The 19,019-nt window shown below is 43.6% G+C and overlaps 1 protein-coding gene across 4 annotated transcripts in view; it reads left to right on the top strand.

The window, feature by feature from the left end:
• Positions 1-19,019, top strand: part of PDE4D (phosphodiesterase 4D) — a 1,198,511-nt gene that overhangs the window by 921,168 nt on the left and 258,324 nt on the right. For all 4 annotated transcript variants that reach the window (XM_075326371.1, XM_075326379.1, XM_075326394.1 and 1 more), the window contains exons 3-4: positions 8,193-8,229; positions 14,509-14,582. In XM_075326371.1, coding sequence (XP_075182486.1) covers positions 8,193-8,229; positions 14,509-14,582 — 111 coding nt within the window. The remainder of the gene's footprint in view (positions 1-8,192; positions 8,230-14,508; positions 14,583-19,019) is intronic.

Genomic DNA, 19,019 nt, shown 5'->3' on the forward strand with positions numbered 1-19,019 from the left:
ACCGCCTGGCTCCACCCCCTGGTGTGGACATCAGCCCCTGGAGGGAGGCAACAAGAATTTTTGTTTGACCTAGATGTGCCTAGCCGGGGTGTGGGGTGTATTGTTGTAGTACCTGTGACGTCCTGGCTTGTCCAGGGCGCCACACCAGGGATAGGTGAGTAGAAAGTTCCCGTTCTCAGTGTGTTATCACGGATAACACACGGAGAACACACGTAGTGCCATAAACACGGCTCATGGAGGGCAAAACGCACCTCTGACACGTCCGTGAAAAACGTGCGTGGTTTTTCACGAACGTGTGAAAGAGGCCTAACCTTTACGATCTGTTCTGGTTCTATCTAATTAAGGTTTCTGAACCTACTTCCTATATGAGATGGACCTGTCCTCCCAAACGCCAATCATTAGATCTGTGGAATCTGTGGGGTCTTTTATATGAGGGCATTTTCATAAAAATGTTTATGAATCTTTATCTACAATGGAGGCGACATGAAACTAAATGATAACTGGTAGAATCCAAGTCGGCTTCTATTAATAAATTTCGAGTGTATATACATGTATGGTGAATTCCTGACATGTCCCTCCGGCCTTTGATAGGAATGTATGGCTCTGGTCACAGTAAAGAATCTTTACAAAAATGTAAACAATCAAGAAAACAAACATTTTATTGAGCTTCATAAATATTCACCCTCTCCTCAAGAAAGGAGCTCCCTATACTATTCTGCAGTACCTGAGAGATCTGCCAACCCTTCTAGTAATCAGGAAGGTCTCCCTTTTTCCAGGAGCCTCCAAGGTGTTGAGGAGAGCCATAAGATGAAATACTTGATTAACCTCTGGACATAGAGCACTGTCAGAAGTGTGTTCAATTAAATAAATTCTTTATACATAAGCCAGTCACTCTTAAGAGGAAGCCAAGATGGCCCCCGATGACATCACAGACCAAACCATCAGCATGGATCCACCAGATGATGTCCCTCCCATCACCATGGATTCATCCACTGAAGTCAGACCTGCCCATCAACAGAAACACAGATCTCCCATTGGCTAGCCCATGAACTGTCCCACTAAATGGGCATATCTGAACTTGTGTACGCCCCTAGCCTATATCAGAGACCACACGGGTCCTCCTGCTCTGTTCGGTGCCATCTTTACTGTGACCAAGAAGAGATTTTACATCTGACTGTGTCTGGTGTGAATTCTTTACGCATGCACTTGGTCTATACCAATTAGGCCAGGCAGTAGGCAACTAGTGATCTCTGGTTAAGAGTTCACCCCAACAAAGGCATTCAGGGAATATATGCATTAATAGGTTGTGAAAATAAACTGAACCAAAATGTAAATGAACAGTTTTGTTTTTGTTCCCATTCTTCATCAGCTGAACCTAAATAACGAAGACTTTTTCTATGTACCCAAAAGGCCTTTTTCTCTCAAATATTTGTCTAAATCTGTGTAAGGCCCCGTTCGCAGATCTGTGAAAAAGCATAGATGTGTTGAAGGTGCTTAATTCCCTCCGTGTTGTGATTTTGGCACACGTGTGTTCTCCATGTGCTACCCATGATAGCACACAGAGAGCAGGAACTTTTTACTCACCTGTCCCCGGCGCTGCTGTCTACGGGGCTGCCGTTTCCAGGTCCACGGTGCAGTGAATATTCATGAGCATAAAGAGCAGGCTGGGAAGCAAGTGTCAGCAGTGCCGAAAAACAGCAGCGCTGGAGACATGTGAGTATAGAAAATAATTTTATTTCAAAGACACATGTTTTCTTCGGTACGTGTAAAACTGATGTCACACGGACCACATCAGTGTGTGGTCCGTGTGACATCAGTGCTGCCGGAGAAAAAAGAACAAATATGAGAAAACACGGATGTGTGCGCAGACCCATTGATTTTAATGGGTCTGCATATGTCCGTGACTCTGGTATGTATAAAAAGGGCCGGCGTCAGCATTCGGCACACCTGGGCAAGTGCCTGGGGCTCGGCCGATGAGGGGGCCCTCTCGCAGACAGCAGGGGGGCGTACTGCCAATGGCGGCGGGCCACACGGCCACTTTGGAGCCAAGTCAGAGAGGCCTGGTGCCAGCGCTGCACCGCCCCCACACCGCTCGTGCCCTGCCCCCCCGCCGCGAGGACCGCACCTTCAATTGTATCGGCATCGTACAATGAAAATTTTGCAATGGTCTCTTAATTTTTACCAGAGCTGTCAATAAGTTTTGTTACACTTTAAAGCTCCTGTGCTTCATTGAGACATCTGTGGCACTAATTGACATTTATAATATTGATGCGCTCTTCTTCTACGGCTCAGAATCCTCCAGGCCGCCTAAGGCATCCGGGCTTGGGAGTGACAGTCACCTCTGCTTCCTTTATAGCTACAGCCATGATTACAAATCTGGACAGAAGAGAAACCCATGCCAGCCTTATAGTCATCACACAGGACAGGTGGTGTATTGTGATGTAACCTGTTTTACTATACACATATAAAATACATACATGTCATTTTAGAAAATGCATCAAGCGGCCTGGTGCTCTTATAAGATGGAATTTGCAATTATGTATTTTCATAGTCATTATGGCACGTAGAGATGAATGTACATGTGGCTCCAATAGGCCACGTTTGGTGTAATAATCATCTTACAATTTCAATGTACTCATACATACACTAGGATTGTCAAAAGCAATTTTGCAGACATTAGATGGGTATGGCCGTCCGCGGGATGATCAGCCAAGGCTGTGGAGCATAGGAAGGAATGACAAAGGCATTTATGATATGTGAAGTGACAAACCTAAACTTAGTTAGCGGTCAAAGAGTCAATGACAGCGTCAGCTTTGAAAATCCTGTGTGTGACATGTGAGGAGAATCAGCATGACGTTAGTTATTGTACTGTGTAAACTAGGTTATATATGCATCTAAAGTTTTGACGTTTAAACACAATCTATTATTATTAGGCGAATTCATCACACATTTTAATTTTTTTTAAATTTATTTGAATTTTAATTCTGAAACACTTATCCCCTGTGCAATGTCTTTTCTTCCTTCAATGTGACCCATCAGAAAAAAATAGTTTATAAAATTGAATTTATTAGTTTAATGTACAAAAAGATTTTTTACGTAAGGCAGTGGGATGGGGGAGGAGGGGGATACAGCTGCAGTTTCTCACTCAGTCTTTAAACGGAATCTGTCAGCAGGTTTTGGCTATGTAAGCTGAGGACAGCATGATGTAGGGGTTAAAAAGCAAAAAGCAACTGTGCCTCCCTTATCTGTGTGTGTGCAATTGCTTAATTAAACTAATGGCTTTAGTACACTGTAATTAACATTACAGGACTAGAAACTCACGTGCACAGTAGTCCAACATGCCCCCCGCTGTGATTGGCTCATCATAGTCAAAGCACAATCTCTATTGAGAACCTCGTATGGGATGAGACAGCTCCTTAGGCTAAGCTACATGCTTAAAACTCAATTACTTGATTGTGATAGAACGGCTGCACCCAGTAATCTATGTGATACATCAATTGATTCACAATCTCCTTGCCTACATTATGTTGCTGTCAGATGAGGTAGCAAAAACCTGCTGACAGAGCTGTTAAAATCCATGAGCTGGACACAGATCTTCCTGAGAATCTGTCTCTAGAGATTATTATTTAAAAAAAAGGGGGCATCACCAGTGACACATGTGATGGCCGCTCTCTGCTGTCACTGCAGAGTTGTGTGTGATTATAACTGACATATCTTCAGTCTCCTCTCAGCTTCAGCCTCCATCTCGCAGTAGATGCTAGACTGTATGGGCTCCTTTCAGGTATGACATCATTTCTGTCACGTGATAGGAGCATTCAAAATGCAGCTCAATGTTTTCAGATGGAAAAAACATTATTTTTTTCAGTCCACATGGCCACAGAGTTGTTTATGATCAAAGTGGGGGTCTGTGGATAAGACCCCCAGGCAGTTGTTTTCTTCTTGAACTGGTTAACATCTGGTCCTGGCTAGCCGAAACCATCAGCATCATACCGACTACGCCACTGAAAGTCCACACACCCAGCCAGGACTAAAGATGGGCGAATCTATGGAGGTTTGTTTCGCTGGTCGCAAACGAGCCGAACCTCTTTGTGACTGAACTTTGAATGATGAGGTTCGCAAACACTAATTGGCAGCCAGCCATAAGCAGATCACTTCCGGGGGAGGGTGAGCAGGCTTTCGCAAACTTTTTTTTTGTGGCACACTACATCCAAGTACGCTGTTGGTACCCCTAGTGCCACTCATTCAAACAGTAGCAGCAGTTCGCACAGGGCTGAGCACCAAATGTACCCGAGCACAGCATTGCTCCAGCAAGTTAAGTTTGCACGTAAATCAATCGAACTCTGAACCTGAGCCCTGTTTTTTTTTAGTTGGTGTTCGGTCCGAAAACCAAACCTCAGGTTTGCTCATCTCTAGCCAGGACCCCACCTTCCGTGTAGCATGTACCAGTAGTGATGTGTCGGTCGCGAACGATCCGACACAAGATCTGGCTCCCTGCTGTGAACGACAGGAGCCGGATCACTAGTGTGAGCCGCTGAAATATCTAATCGGCTCTTTTCGCTGTCAAAACCCCGCCCACCCGCTGCTAAACTCCGCCCACTCAGCAATCTAATTGGCCGTTTGCAAGTGGGTGGGGCTTATCAGCGGGTGGGCGGGGCTTTATCGGCGTTACTATAATTTTAAATATGTGTTCACCTGGGGTGAACACATATTTAATAAGGAGCCGAGAACGAGCTGAAAGATCTGGCTCTTTTTGGTGAACGGAGCCATAGGAACCGGATCACCAAAAAGAGACGGACTGCCCATCACTAGCATGTACAGCATGAGAGAACAGCACATGGACAACACTCCCGTCCCATGCCTTGCTATCCTGGAACAAATCCCATAATTCAGAGGAAATATATATATTTCTTGTACTTTTGTTGCCCCAAAATAGAAACATGGATATGAGATGACTTACTATGTCCCTCTATATGAATTGTTGAGAGCTTCAGTTTTGGCATAATTCTGTATCAAGTTGCTGAGTTGTCCATTATGTTCAAAGTCTTTACTAATTGCAGGGATGGAGAGGGGCTCTGTACTCATAATAATTCAGCACTGAAGTACGACAGTGACGTAAACCCAAGTGTATACTTTGAACATCGATACTAGCTTGTAAGGCAACCACTAAATGTGCCATCAACAATGTATGAAGCTTGCCAACTATTGGTGACGTTAGGAGTGTTATGAAGCGTAAAGTGTTACATTTTCCCTGTAACCCATTTTTTCAGGTCATGTGTCTTCCAAGCCCTTCACTTTCCGAATGTGCGTTACAAACAAGAAACCTTTCAGAAGCAATGCTTTCCAGGAGGCATAGGCATGCGCCTTGGACATTTTCCAGCTCTTGCAGAAATCTGGCAGCGCTCTCCTTTTTTTCAGACCCTCCCAGATGTTTCAGAAAAGCTTCCAGGTCTAGCGTAAAAGAGAAAGAGGATACCCTGCCAGTTTATTATCAATGTCAATAAAATATTGTAACAGGAAAGGAGGTTACCCATGTATAATTTTGTTACTAATGAGTTGAATATGATAGATGACCCCTTTAGGGGGCATTTACCCTGCAAAATAATCGTGAATGGTCATTGTTAAAAATAAAAAAAGGAGACAGTTGCACTCTGTGCTAAGATATGTGGAACAATGAATATGGGAATATAGACATGCATTACTGCTATGAAAAATATGTAAAAAATGAGATACTTAGCACACAAAATTGGCCAGATTTTATGTGAGCCCAACAGCCAGTGGCAAGGCGACCTCATGTTTGTTGAGTCCCTATCAAACTAATGACTCTCTTTGGGTTAAAAAAAACTAGAATTTATGTGTGGACAGGAACCTGCAAATGGAGAATTAAAATTGCCTGAGGCTGAAGAGCAGGAGAGCTCAATCAGAAGGCATGAATAAAAGAAAAAGACTGATGGCACATCCTACCTTTCTAATGTGAACAGGTGCAAACTGAATATGAAACATAGTAACAAAAAGGAGACAGTTGAACTCTGCGTGATCGGATGTGCCATCGGTCTTTCTTAGATTACAGGGTTATGCCTTCTGATTGAGCACTCCTATTCAGCCTCAGGCATTTTAGGCTATATGCACACGCTGCGTTTTTTTGACGCTGCGTTTTTGTGAGTCTTTGGCCGCTAAAAACGCACAAAAGCGCACCCGCGGCAAATAAACGAGGCAAAAAACGCATGCGTTTTTACCGCGATTTGGTGCGTTTTTGGCTGCGTTTTGCTGCGGTTTTGATCTCTGCGTTTTTCTACGTTTTTCCAATGCATTGCATGAGGGGAAAACGCAGAAAAACGCAGGAAAGAATTGACATGTCCATTTTTTTTTTTAAGCTAAAAAACGCACCTTAAAAAAAAAGTTGTGTGCGAACAGCAAAAATGAAAACTCATAGAATTTACTGGGGAAGCAAAGTCATGCAGTTTTGAGGACAAAAACCCACCCGAAAAACGCGCAAAAACGCCGCAACAAATGCACTGTGTGCACATAGCCTTAATTCTCCATTTGCAGGTTCCTGTCCGCCTATAAATTGTAGTTTTTTTAACCCAAAGAGAGACTTTAGTTTGATAGGGACCCAACAAACATGAGATCGCCTTGTCGCTGACTGTTGAGCCCACCTAAAATCTGGCCAATTTTGTGTGCTAAGTATCTAAATTTTTACATGTTTTTCATAGCAGTAATGCATGTCTATATTCCCATATTCATTGTTCCACATATCCTAGCACTATAGAGTGCAGCTGTCTCCTTTTTGTTACTATATTTCATATTCAGTTTGCACCTGTTCACATTAGAAAGATAGGCTGTGCCATCAGTTTTTTTTCTTTGGTCATTGTTAAAAACTCTCATTTTGTGATTTTCTTGCCATATAAACAGGCTGTTGATCACCTGATTAATGAGCAAAACACTCATTCATCGGGTAATCTGATCTTTTATGCAGCATTAAAGATCATCGTTATTCTCGGCAGTGCATTGTGAATTGCAGCCTATGTGCACTGAACGAGCTAGTATAGATCACTCAGTGCACGTCGTTTACTTTCGTCTGCCTGAGGCAAATGACAGCAGATGGGTAAAACTTTACCAATCGGTGGGCAGTCTGTGGAAATGGTCCCATTTGTAAGTTATATCCATTGCACCCATACAAAACTATTATTATATATGATCCAGTGTAAATTATGGACTCAATATACTCAATACAGTTATTTTCTGAGTGTCAGCAGAGATCAGACAAGTCGGTATCTTATACTTTTGGATGTATAGGTGTTAACTTTGTAAACAATTGATAAATACAAGGTAACTTAAAGGGAACCTATCACCAGATTTTTGCTTTATAAGCTGCCGCCACCACCAGTGGGCTCTTATATACAGTATTCTAGCATGCTGTATATAAGAGCCCAGGCCGCTGAGTAGAACATAAAAAAACACTTTATAATACTCACCTAACGGTTGCTGCGGTGAATGTGGGTCAAATGGGCGTCTTCGTCCTCCGGTGCCGGCGCCTCCACTTTCGGCCATCTTCGTCCTCCTGAAGCTTGGGTGCATGACGCGGCTACGTCATACACACTCGCCGGTTCCGCGCATGCGTACTACAATACTTTGATCTGCCCTGCTCAGGACAAATCAAGGTGTGCTTGCTCAGGACCTGAATGCCGGCAAGTGTGTATGACGTTGGACGCATCATGCACCGCGGCTTTAGAAGATGGAGGACAAAGATGGCCGAAAAAGGCGGCGCCGGCACCGGAGGACGAATACGCCCATTTAATCCACATCCACCGCAGCAACCGGTTTAGGTAAGTATTATAAAGTGTTTATTATGTTCTACACAGTGGTCTGGGCTCTTATATACAGCATGTTAGAATGCTGTATATAAGAGCCCACTGGTGGTGGCTGCAGCTTATAGGCCAAAAAACTGGTGACAAATTCCCTTTAATTATCACTGATGAGATTTTAAGAAAAGAAGAAAGCAATAAGGCAATATTTTTAGAAAATATTTATATGTCCACATTTTTAAAAGGAAATGGGACAAAACTTATTGCACACATTTGGGTCTTTCTCGTATAAACATAGTGTTGCTTTCTTTTCCGAGGAATTCTAATCTGCATTATCTGTATTTTTTGTATTTCTATATTCCACTGAATTATTTTCTTTTTATTTTACAGACATGGAGATGACTTGATTGTAACACCATTTGCTCAGGTGAGTTGTGGGGATCTGTGATGACATTCCGTCTCTTGTGAGAAGTCAATCAATGGATTTATGTTGCACTATTTACATCCAAAAAAGTTTGCGAGAGAGATTAATTATGTGTATTGTGAAAATGAATCTATCAGTGCGTTCCACCCCCCCCCACACCCTCATACTGCCCCCTTTTCACCCGATAGCTATCTAATGTGAATGGCCTGCCCTACACCCGACAGCTATCTAATGTGAATGGCCGCCTTACGTCTGACCGCTATCTAATGTGTATCGCCCGCCTTATGTCTGACTGCTATCTAATGTGTATCGCCCGCCTTATGTCTGACAGCTTTATCATGTGCATGGCCCTCGTTAGGCCCGTTTCTCTATACTAAGTGACAATGACTTAGGTAACCTCAGATTTCTCTATGCACTATGAGTGTATGATGCACTTCTGAATGTATGGGTGTAGCACTGGCCTGTGCTGTCTTCTGTGCACCGAATTCACTGCACCTCTCCCAATCAATGCAGAGCGTCTCTTACTAATTATGTGATTAACATAGTTTACCGATAACAAAATGCAAATATCCTGGGTTATGTTCAAGCAGGAAAAATACATCATGGGAGCCTGTATCCTGCATGGGAGATTGAGCTCAGCATTACCGAGTTAGGAGATCTTTATCTATGCAGCGTCATGTATGACTTTCCCATAGACATAGGCTTAATTAGCTAAGTAGGTCATAGACGGTCACTGAGGCCATACACGAGCCGGGCTGTGTATGCTATAAATGTACAGAAACCATAAGTATTGCTGAGAACTCTGCTTTTCCCACTAATTATGAGTGACTAGAGCTCTGCATACTATATTATTATGTATGAAGGCAGACGGCAGGGGATCTATAGCTCTGACGCTGGCAGTCTGGAGGTCTTCCTGGATATGTCACTCCACAGGCATCGAGTTACCTTAATCTGTGTTATCCTAATGTTCTCCAGGGAGGGCTCATAGTGGTGTTGTGTCTGTCTACATCTCTAATCTCACAGACCACAGACTTGCATAGTTACATAGGTTGAAAAGAGACCTAGGTCCATTTAGTTCATCCTTCTTCCACCAATGTCATCACTAAATCATCTATAACCAACAATGTTCTGTGTACAGAGGAAATTATCCAGCCCTTTTTTTATAAAAGCTGCTGCTATTATTACTCTTGTGGTAGGGCATTCCACAGTCTGACTGCTCTAACTGTAAAGAACCCTTTCCTATTTAGCTGCCAGAATTGCCTCCATTTATCACACACAGGATACATGAATGTGCTGTATGTAGTGTGCATAGCACATTTCAGGGAGGGGACGGAGGCTGTGACATTGACCCCCTGCTCTGATGACACTTTGTTTGAGTATCCCAGCATGAGCTTGGATTTTCAAACAAAGCGTCATCACACAGGAAATATGGAAAAAAATAGAATAGTGTCGCTAGGGAAGGGTAAGGAATTTTTAATACAAGTATATTAGAAAATAGCTTAATTACATACCTAAATAGATTTATTTGGAAATTTAGTTAGACTTCTGACCACTCCTTTAAGACGTAAATAAAATGGCAGAATTTCGTAAACAATTGAGATCGCTATATTGAGATTGCTTTATTGCATTCTTCCCAGACTCAGAACTGTGTTCTCTGCAAGTCTCGTGGCATCAACATTTGTGTGGGGTGTCACATGATTCTCTTTTGTGCCACAGATCTATCGCAGCTCAAAAAGTGAATGAATAGAGTATGTGCCGATGCATCGCAAACCTCTACTTCTTCCCATAACATTGATACTGATCGCCATCTAGTGGCCATTTAAAAAAATACACATAGATGCTTCAAGCTTCAAAAACTAGATGTGAGCATATATACTGTGTAAATATAAATATATTATATAATATATAAAATATTATATTATATACACAGTACAGACCAACACTTTGGACCCACCTTCTCATTCAAGGAGTTTTCTTTATTTTCATGACTCTGAAAATTGTAGATTCACATTGAAGGCATCAACACTATGAATTAACACATGTGGAATGAAATACTTAACAAAAAAGTGAAAGTAGCCACCTTTTGCTTTGATTACTGCTTTGCACACTCTTGGCATTCTCTTGATGAGCTTCAAGAGGTAGTCAGGTGTTCCATGTCAGGTTTAATAAGTGGGATTTCTTGCCTTATAAATGGGGTTGGGACCATCAGTTGTGTTGTGCAGAAGTCTGGTGGATACACAGTTGATAGTCCTACTGAATAGACTGTTAGAATTTGTATTATGGCAAGAAAATAGCAGCTAAGTAAAGAAAATTGAGTGGCCATCATTACTTTAAGAAATGAAGGTCACTCAGTCCAAAAACTTGGGAAAACTTTTAAATTGTCCCCAAGTGCAGTGGCAAAAATCATCAAACACTACAAAGAAACTGGCTTACATGAGGACCACCTCAGGAAAGGAAGACCAAGAGTCACCTCTACTGCGGAGGATAAGTTTATCCGAGTCACCAGCCTCAAAAATCGCAGGTTAACAGCAGCTCAGATTAGAGACCAGGTCAATGCCACACAGAGTTCTAGCAGCAGACACATCTCTAGAACAACTGTTAAGAGGAGACTTTGTGCAGCAGAACTTTAAGGTAAAATAGCTGCTAGGAAACCACTGCTAAGGACAGGCAACAAGCAGAAGAGACTTGTTTGGGCTAAAGAACACAAGGAATGGACATTAGACCAGTGGAAATCTGTGCTTTGGTCTGATGAGTCCAAATTTGAGATCTTTGGATCCAACCACCGTGTCTTTGTGCGAGGCAGAAAAGGTGAACGGATGGACTCTACATGCCTGGTTCACACCGTGAAGCATGGAGGAGGAGGTGTGAAGGTGTGGGGGTGCTTTACTGGTGACACTGTTGGGGATTTATTCAAAATTGAAGGCATACTGAACCAGCATGGCTCCCACAGCATCTTGCAGCGGCATGCTATTTGATCTGGTTTGCATTTTGTTGGACCATCATTTATTTTTCAACAGGACAATGACCCCAAACACACCTCCAGACTGTGTAAGGGCTATTTGACTAAGAAGGAGAGTAATGGGGTGCTACGCCAGATGACCTGGCCTCCACAGTCACCAGACCTGAACCCAATCGAGATGGTTTGGGGTGAGCTGGACCGCAGAGTGAAGGCAAAAGGGCCAACAAGTGCTAAGCCTCTCTGGGATCTCCTTCAAGACTGTTGGAAGACCATTTCCAGTGACTACCTCTTGAAGCTCATCAAGAGAATGCCAAGAGTGTGCAAAGCAGTAATCAAAGCAAAAGGTGGCTACTTTGAAGAACCTAGAATATAAGACATATTTTCAGTTGTTTCACACTCTTTGGTTAAGTATTTCATTCCACATGTGTTAATTCATAGTTTTGATGCCTTCAATGTGAATCTACAATTTTCAGAGTCATGAAAATAAAGAAAACCCTTTGAATGAGAAGGTGTGTCCAAACTTTTTGTCTGTACTGTATATGTGTGTATGTATGTGTGTGTATGTGTATATATATATATAATATAGTATACAGTATCACGAAAGCAAGTATGTCCCTCACAATTTTGTAAATATTTTATCATATCTTTTCAAGGAACAGCACTGAAGATCTGACACTATGATGCAATGTACAGTAGTCAGTGTACAGTTTGTAGAATAATGTATATTTGATGCGCTCTAAATAATAACTCAACACACAGCTATTAATGTTTAATCTGCTGGCAACAAAAGTGAATACGCGCCTAAGTGAAAATGGCCAAATTGTGCCCAATTAGCCATATTCTCTCCCCAGTGTCATGTGACTCATTAGTGTTACAAGGTCTCAGGTGTGGATGTGGAGCAGGTGTGTTACATTTCGGTGTTATCATTTACACACTCTCTCATACTGGTCACTGGAGGTTCTACTTGGCTCCTGATGGAAAATATTGTGCGCACTAAAGGGAACACGTGGAAAATAAGGTCTAACTCAAAACTACTGCACCTGACCCTCCTGGTTATTGTACAGACTAGAAGTCCCAACTGTTCAGTCCCTAAAGGCCCCTGCACAGACTGAAACATCCCTAACTAGAAGATTCAGATGACCACTCGGATCTTTGCTTCCTAAGCTGCCAGCCATTGAGCGCTCCGCGTACCTCCCACAGAATCCGGGGGAAGTTGCAGAGTAAAAATAAGGTAAAAAGAAACAATCTGCCAGGAGAAATACTTGGCAGAAAAGCTGCAATTCCCCAAGCAAGGTCCACTTAAGAAATATCACCAGTGGGAAATGCAAGCCTGGACAAGCTTTAAATGATTACACCAGTCGGGTGATATGGCACACTGAATTACAGCATTGGAAACACTTGTTGGCAGAAAGGCAATGAACACACAAAGTGTTCAGAACCAGAACAGCGACCAAACCTGATGGTGGCTCAGTGGAGAGGAAAACAGACCACAGCACAGGAGTATACTGGATCAAATCCAAGGCATGACAGCAAAGCATTCTCTGAGGATCTGAATTGTTGCTCTACAGAAAGATGGCATAGGCTATAAGAAGATTTCCACACCCTGAACCTGAGCTGCAGCACGGTGGCCAAGACCATACCATGGTTTAACAAGACAGATTCCACTCAGAACAGGCCTAGCCATGGTTAACCAAAAAAGCTCAGTGTTCTATCCAGAGGTTGTCTTTTAAAAAAAAAATATAAATGCTGCCAGCATTGCTGTAGAGGACACAGCGGTGGGGGGATCAACCTGTCACTGCTCAGATCAAACGTCACACATTGCATCAAATTAGTCTGCATGGCTGTTGTCCCAGAAGGAATCCTCTTCTAAAGATGGTGCACAAGAAAACCCGCAAACAGTTTGTTGAAAACAAGAAGACTAAGGGGCACTTTGCACACTGCGACATCGCAGGTGCGATGTCGGTGGGGTCAAATTGAAAATGACGCACTTCCGGCATCGCATGCGACATCGCAGTGTGTAAAGGCTGGATGATACGATTAACGAGCGCAAAAGCGTCGTAATCGTATCATCGGTACAGCGTTGGCGTAATCCATAATTACGCTGACGCAATGGTCCGATGTTGTTCCTCGTTCCTGCGGCAGCACACATCGCTGTGTGTGAAGTCGCAGGAGCGAGGAACGTCTCCTACCGGCCTCACTGCGGCTTCCGTAGGATATGCGGAAGGAAGGAGGTGGGCAGGATGTTTACATCCTGCTCATCTCCGCCCCTCCGCTCTGATTGGCCGCCTGCCGTGTGACGTCGCAGTGACGCCGCACGACCCGCCCCCTTAACAAGGAGGCGGGTCGCCGGCCACAGGGACGTCGCACGGCAGGTGAGTGTGTGTGTGAAGCTGGCGTAGCGATAACTTTCGCTACGCCAGCTATCACCACATATCGCTGCTGCGACGGGGGCGGGCACTATCGCACTCGGCATCGCAGCATCGGCCTGCGATGTCGTAGTGTGCAAAGCCCGCCTAAGGATGTGGATTACTGGAACTAAGCTCTGTGGTCTGATGAGACCAAGATAAACTATTTGGTTCAGATGGTGGCAAGCGTGTGTGGTGGTGTGTGTGTGTCTTGCCTACAGTCAAGCATGGTGGAGGGAAAATGGCTAATTGTTATACAAGCTGTAAACTGACTACTGTATGTTGTATCAAAGTGTCAGATCTTCAGTGATGTACCATGAAAAGACATAATGAAATGTTTCCAAAAATGTGAAGGGTGTACTCTTTTTTGTAATATACTTTATTTTTCTGAATATAAGACGCAACTTACCAAAGTGCAGATGCTAATGGGAAAAGGAAAAGCTCATAGGATAATAAAGAAGTTATATAGCACAATAAGAGACCTTAAAAAGTGGCACGCTCACCTTAAGATAGTGTGTGGAGGACACAAGTATAAAATGGTTTATCCAGCTGCTGCGGATCCTGCAAAGGTAGAGATGTCACCTTGCATATGTGGCAGTGTATACAATATTGGATCCAGTTGGGATGCGCTTGTGGAGTAAATCGACTTTTCAGCGATGATGGTAATAAGGTGTTTTTTGTTTTTTTTTTTATTAATGCATTTCAATTCCGTATTGATGCCTTTATAAATAGGAAAAAAAATAAAAATTCACTTGATAAAGTGCCTCCGGACTATGGGATGCAATATTTTTTCTTGCTAAATAGTTTGTCCTATAGTCCAAAGGATATAGAGTGTGTAAATATATAGTCACTGGCAGTGCCTAATGATCGTGCACTTGTATATGGCGCCATTGACTTATCCCTGTGTTTGCCTCTTAGGTACTGGCCAGTCTCCGTACTGTAAGGAATAATTTTGCTGCACTAACCAACCTGCAAGATCGAGCGCCCAGCAAGTAAGTGATACGTATACAAATGCTGATGTTCATGTCACAAAGTGATCCTCCCTCATAGATCCGTCGCTCTCCACTGTCCGTTTACATTATACACCATTTGTAACACAATTTTGCATTTTCTAAAAATTGTAACACCGACTGTTTTGTCCTCCCCCTTGTTTATTATGTGCTGCCCTGTATCAAAATGTCATATACTGTATTCCCGCAGATATAGAGTACGTTTCACTAAGGGGACACAATCATTTTTCTTCCTAATATAATGCATTGACACATAGGTAAAGTTCTTAAAGGTAGTCTGTCAGAAAAAAAAAATGACTATGCAAACTAAGCACAGACACTAACCGCACCCTTGGCGTGGCCAAACAGTTCAGTGCGCCTTCCACCTACTTGTTATGCTTCTATCTCCACCCTTTTCTTCCTTAATTGACAGCTCTGACTGTACAGGAGCCAGAAAAGAGCAGAAAAAGTGCACTGAAATGTTTGAGGGCATCGAGGGCTTGTGCTTGGTTTGAACAGTGAGTTTGCACTGATAGACTCCTTTTAAGATGTCAATCTCCAGAATTGGTGATAAATGTTAGATCAGTGGTGGTGTGAAGAAAAAACCCACTAATCAGCCACTGGTGCATACATAATCTCCCATCAGTGAATGACCATATGAGTAAATTAGGGAGATTTGGTTTTCAGGGGAAAGCTAACCTTTCCCGACATGTCTGTAACATGTTGTGTATGGGTATATGGAGTGTTCTCAGGAGCGGAGTCTGTTCCACACTCTGGGTTGTTGTCTGTGTTATAAAGCCAGCACCTGACTCTAGCTGTGTTACGCTAGGTATGGGGAAGTACCAAGTGAGTGGTGAAAGGTAAGGGAAGGGGACCACTGCGTCTATGGAAGGGGGAGATGGTGACCCCTGACGAAACATACTGCTGGTCCCTGGGGTCCCTCAACACCCTAAATAGGTTCCACACCTATGCGCTGAGTCGGATACCTAACCTTAAGTATCCCTAGTGCTCGGCCCTAAATAGGGAACGGGTGGGATGAGCTCTTCGCCACTAAATGCTAAAGGAGGACAGAAGGTGGTCACACAGGGGGAAAATGCATGAACTACTTATCCACAGGTGACTCAGGCAGAATTCAGCAAATTTTCAGCCAAGATACCACAGAAAACTACAAGCCACCTGCTTGCAACCAGAGTTGAATGAACTGAATAATATCACCAGCACAAGTCCAGGGAAGATGGGAGTATTTAAGGACCAAGAGAATACTGATAATCAGCAGCTGGGTGGAAGGTGAGCTCCTGCTGTGTCCAAAATGGGGATAAAAATCCAGCAGCAAAGCTACCTATTACAATGAATTCTGACAGCAGGAACAATAGAAAGTCAGGGAGCATTTTGTGAAGCCAAACGCTGTGTCCTTCTATTGCTAGAAACCACATGGCTGGCTGTCACCCGTGACACACCTATTACAGGCTGCAGTGACAAGAGTTTGCTCTGATTGCTGCTGGTTAACTTCTAAAGGGAACCTGTCACTTGGTTCATGCAGCACAAATTAGAGCCAGAGTGCACAATTGCAGCCAGATATATTTTTCTCTAAAACATTTTGTGATTTCAGAGAAATATACTTTAAAGCTCCAGTTGGATAGCGTAGGCAGAGATGAGACTAGTAGACTACGCCCAGCGCCAACGCAGGTGACTGACAGATCCCTCCCATAGCAAGAAACTTGTCAATCCCCACTACCAGTGCTGGTGGAATCCAGCCAGGGGCAGCACCAGACTAGCTTCATGTCTGACTATGGTTGCACACAGGTATTGTATATATTCAGCAGATATCTGGTTGCAGTTGTGCAGTCATGCTCGGATTCATTCGGCACCATGGATCAGATGACAGGTTCTACGTGCCGAGGACTGGGCTTCATAGTAGGAGGATGTTTTGTCCATATACTACAATACTGTAATACAGTACTGTAGATCCAAGGTGCAAAAAGAAAAACTAAGAGATTAAAAAAAGAACAAACAGACCATAACCTTTTGTTTTCCCTTTACAAAAATAAAGAAATATAAATTATTGAATAATAAACAAACATATTTGGTATCACTGTATTCATGAAAGTCTTATCTATCAGAATGTAAAATTCTATATTTGACCTGTACGGTAAACACTGTATAGCAGAAAAAAAATCTAAACTGCAAAATTGTCTTTTTTTTGGTCACCTCATCTCTCCCCCCAAAAAAGCAATACTAAGTAACCAAAGCTTTGTATGTACCCCAAAATGTTATCAATCCACCAAGCAGAAAATAAGCCCATACATCGACCCAGTTTAAAAAATAAATAAGTGAAAATATATATGTTTTGTGTGTATATAAATATACATGTATGTATATGTATGTGTGTATGTATGTATACACATCCTATACATATATACAGCCCTGGCAAAAATTAAGAGACCACTGCAAAATTTGCAGCTTTTCAGATTTTTCTCTTTATAGGGATATTTTTGACTAAAATGTAATTATTTTTTTATATTCTATAAACTACTGACAACACGTCTCCGAATTTCCAAGCAAAAAAATTTGAATTTATTTCCTGAAAATCAGAAATGGTCAAAATAAACAATTCATTGCTTTCAGACCTCAAATAATGCAAAGAAAATAAGCTCATAATCATTTAGAAACAACAACACTAATGTTTTAACTCAGGAAGAGTTCAGAAATCAATATTTTGTAAAATAACCATGATTTTTAATCACAGCTTTCATGCGTCTTGGCATGCTTTCCACCAGTCTTTTACACTGCTTTTGGGCGACCTTATTAAACTTTGCGAAGGATGTTTGACTCAAGCCACATACAAGGTTATCCTGGAAAAACAGCTCCTTCCTTCTGCTCAGGCAATGTTCTCCAACTCTGACGATTGTTTTTTCCAGCAGGACAATGCACCACACAGCTAGGTCAATGTGTGGATGAAGGACCACCATATCAAAACCCTGTCATGGCCAGCCCAATCTTCAGACCTGAACCCCATTGAAAACCTCTGGAATGTAATCAAGAGGAAGATGGATAGTCACAAGCCATCAAACAAACAAGAACTGCTTAAATATTTGCACCAGGAGTGGCATAAGGTCACCCAGAAGCAGTGTGAAAGGCTGGTGGAAAGCATGCCAGGACGCATGAAAGCTGGGATTAAAAATCATGGTTTTCCACAAAATATTGATTTCTGATCTCTTCCTGAGCTAAAACATTATTAGTATTGTTGCTTCTAAATGATTATGAACCTGTTGTTGTCTTTGTTTTATTTGAGGTCTTAAAGCAATGCATTTTTTTTCTATTTTGACCATTTCTCATTTTCAGAAAATAAATATGTCGTGGGTGGGGAGGACGCCACTGCACTGCGCTCGCTAATACTCGGATCCGGCGCTGCTGCGATGGCTGCTCGCTGGCTTGAGCGGTGGGCCGGATCCGGGGACTCGAGCGGCGCTCCTCGCCCGTGAGTGAAAGGGGTGGTTGGTTTGGGGAATTTAGTCCGTGACGCCACCCACGGGTCGTGGTGAAGATGGGCACCACCACTGCTGATGACAGGGATCCCGGGAGCAATGGTAGGGAGCAGCTGGGATGTTGTTTTCCCCCTCCGTGGGTAGGGGTCGGTGTTCCCGGGGCCCGATGATGATGTGACGGGGAGGCAGGGCCGGTGAGGTGCAGGGTTGCAGGGACAGCACGGTGCGGTGCGGTGCCAGATGGCACAGGTGTACTCACTCAGCAAGAAAGGTACAAGGTCCTCGGTAAACCAAACGGCTGGATGGACGGGTCCCGCAGCCGGCTGCAGTGTCTCTCCCCGGACAGGTGATGGCGGCTGTCTTTCCCTGCACCTTGATGTTCTCCTTCTGACTTTTATGGATTCCCAATGGTAGTCCGCTCCCCGGTGTATGGGTACCGGAGGAGCCCGTTTGCCCGCAGGCGCTGGCCCTTGGGTCTCTAGCCTTAGGCGGTAGCTGTATACCCTCACGGTGTGAGTTTTTGCCTTCAATCGGGAGTTTTGCTGTTGTGAAACCTCTGGGGTTCCAGTCACATTCGGATCTGACTATTGACTGTGGCTCCAAGCCTGGTCGGGGTCCGATGGCCCTGCTTGTGTGTGCTGGCTTCACTTCGCTCCCCGGTCGGTACCGGCGGGCCGTCGCCTGACCCCGGTCCTACGGTTCCGCGTTGCTCCACCACTCCTGCAGACGGCCACCACCGTCTGCCAGCCTTGCTGTCAGTGCCTGGGCCACAAACCCAGACACCCAAGTGCTTTCTCCTCTCACTTCAAGTTCCTATACTCTTCTGTCACTTTTCCCGCCTCCAGGCCTGTGAACTCCTCGGTGGGTGGGGCCAACCACTTAGCTCCGCCCCACCTAGTGTGGACATCAGACACTGGAGGGAGGCAACAGGGGTTTTTGTTTGGCTGGTGTCCCT

Source organism: Anomaloglossus baeobatrachus, chromosome 1 (assembly GCF_048569485.1).
Source record: "Anomaloglossus baeobatrachus isolate aAnoBae1 chromosome 1, aAnoBae1.hap1, whole genome shotgun sequence".
Lineage (NCBI taxonomy): Eukaryota > Metazoa > Chordata > Amphibia > Anura > Aromobatidae > Anomaloglossus > Anomaloglossus baeobatrachus.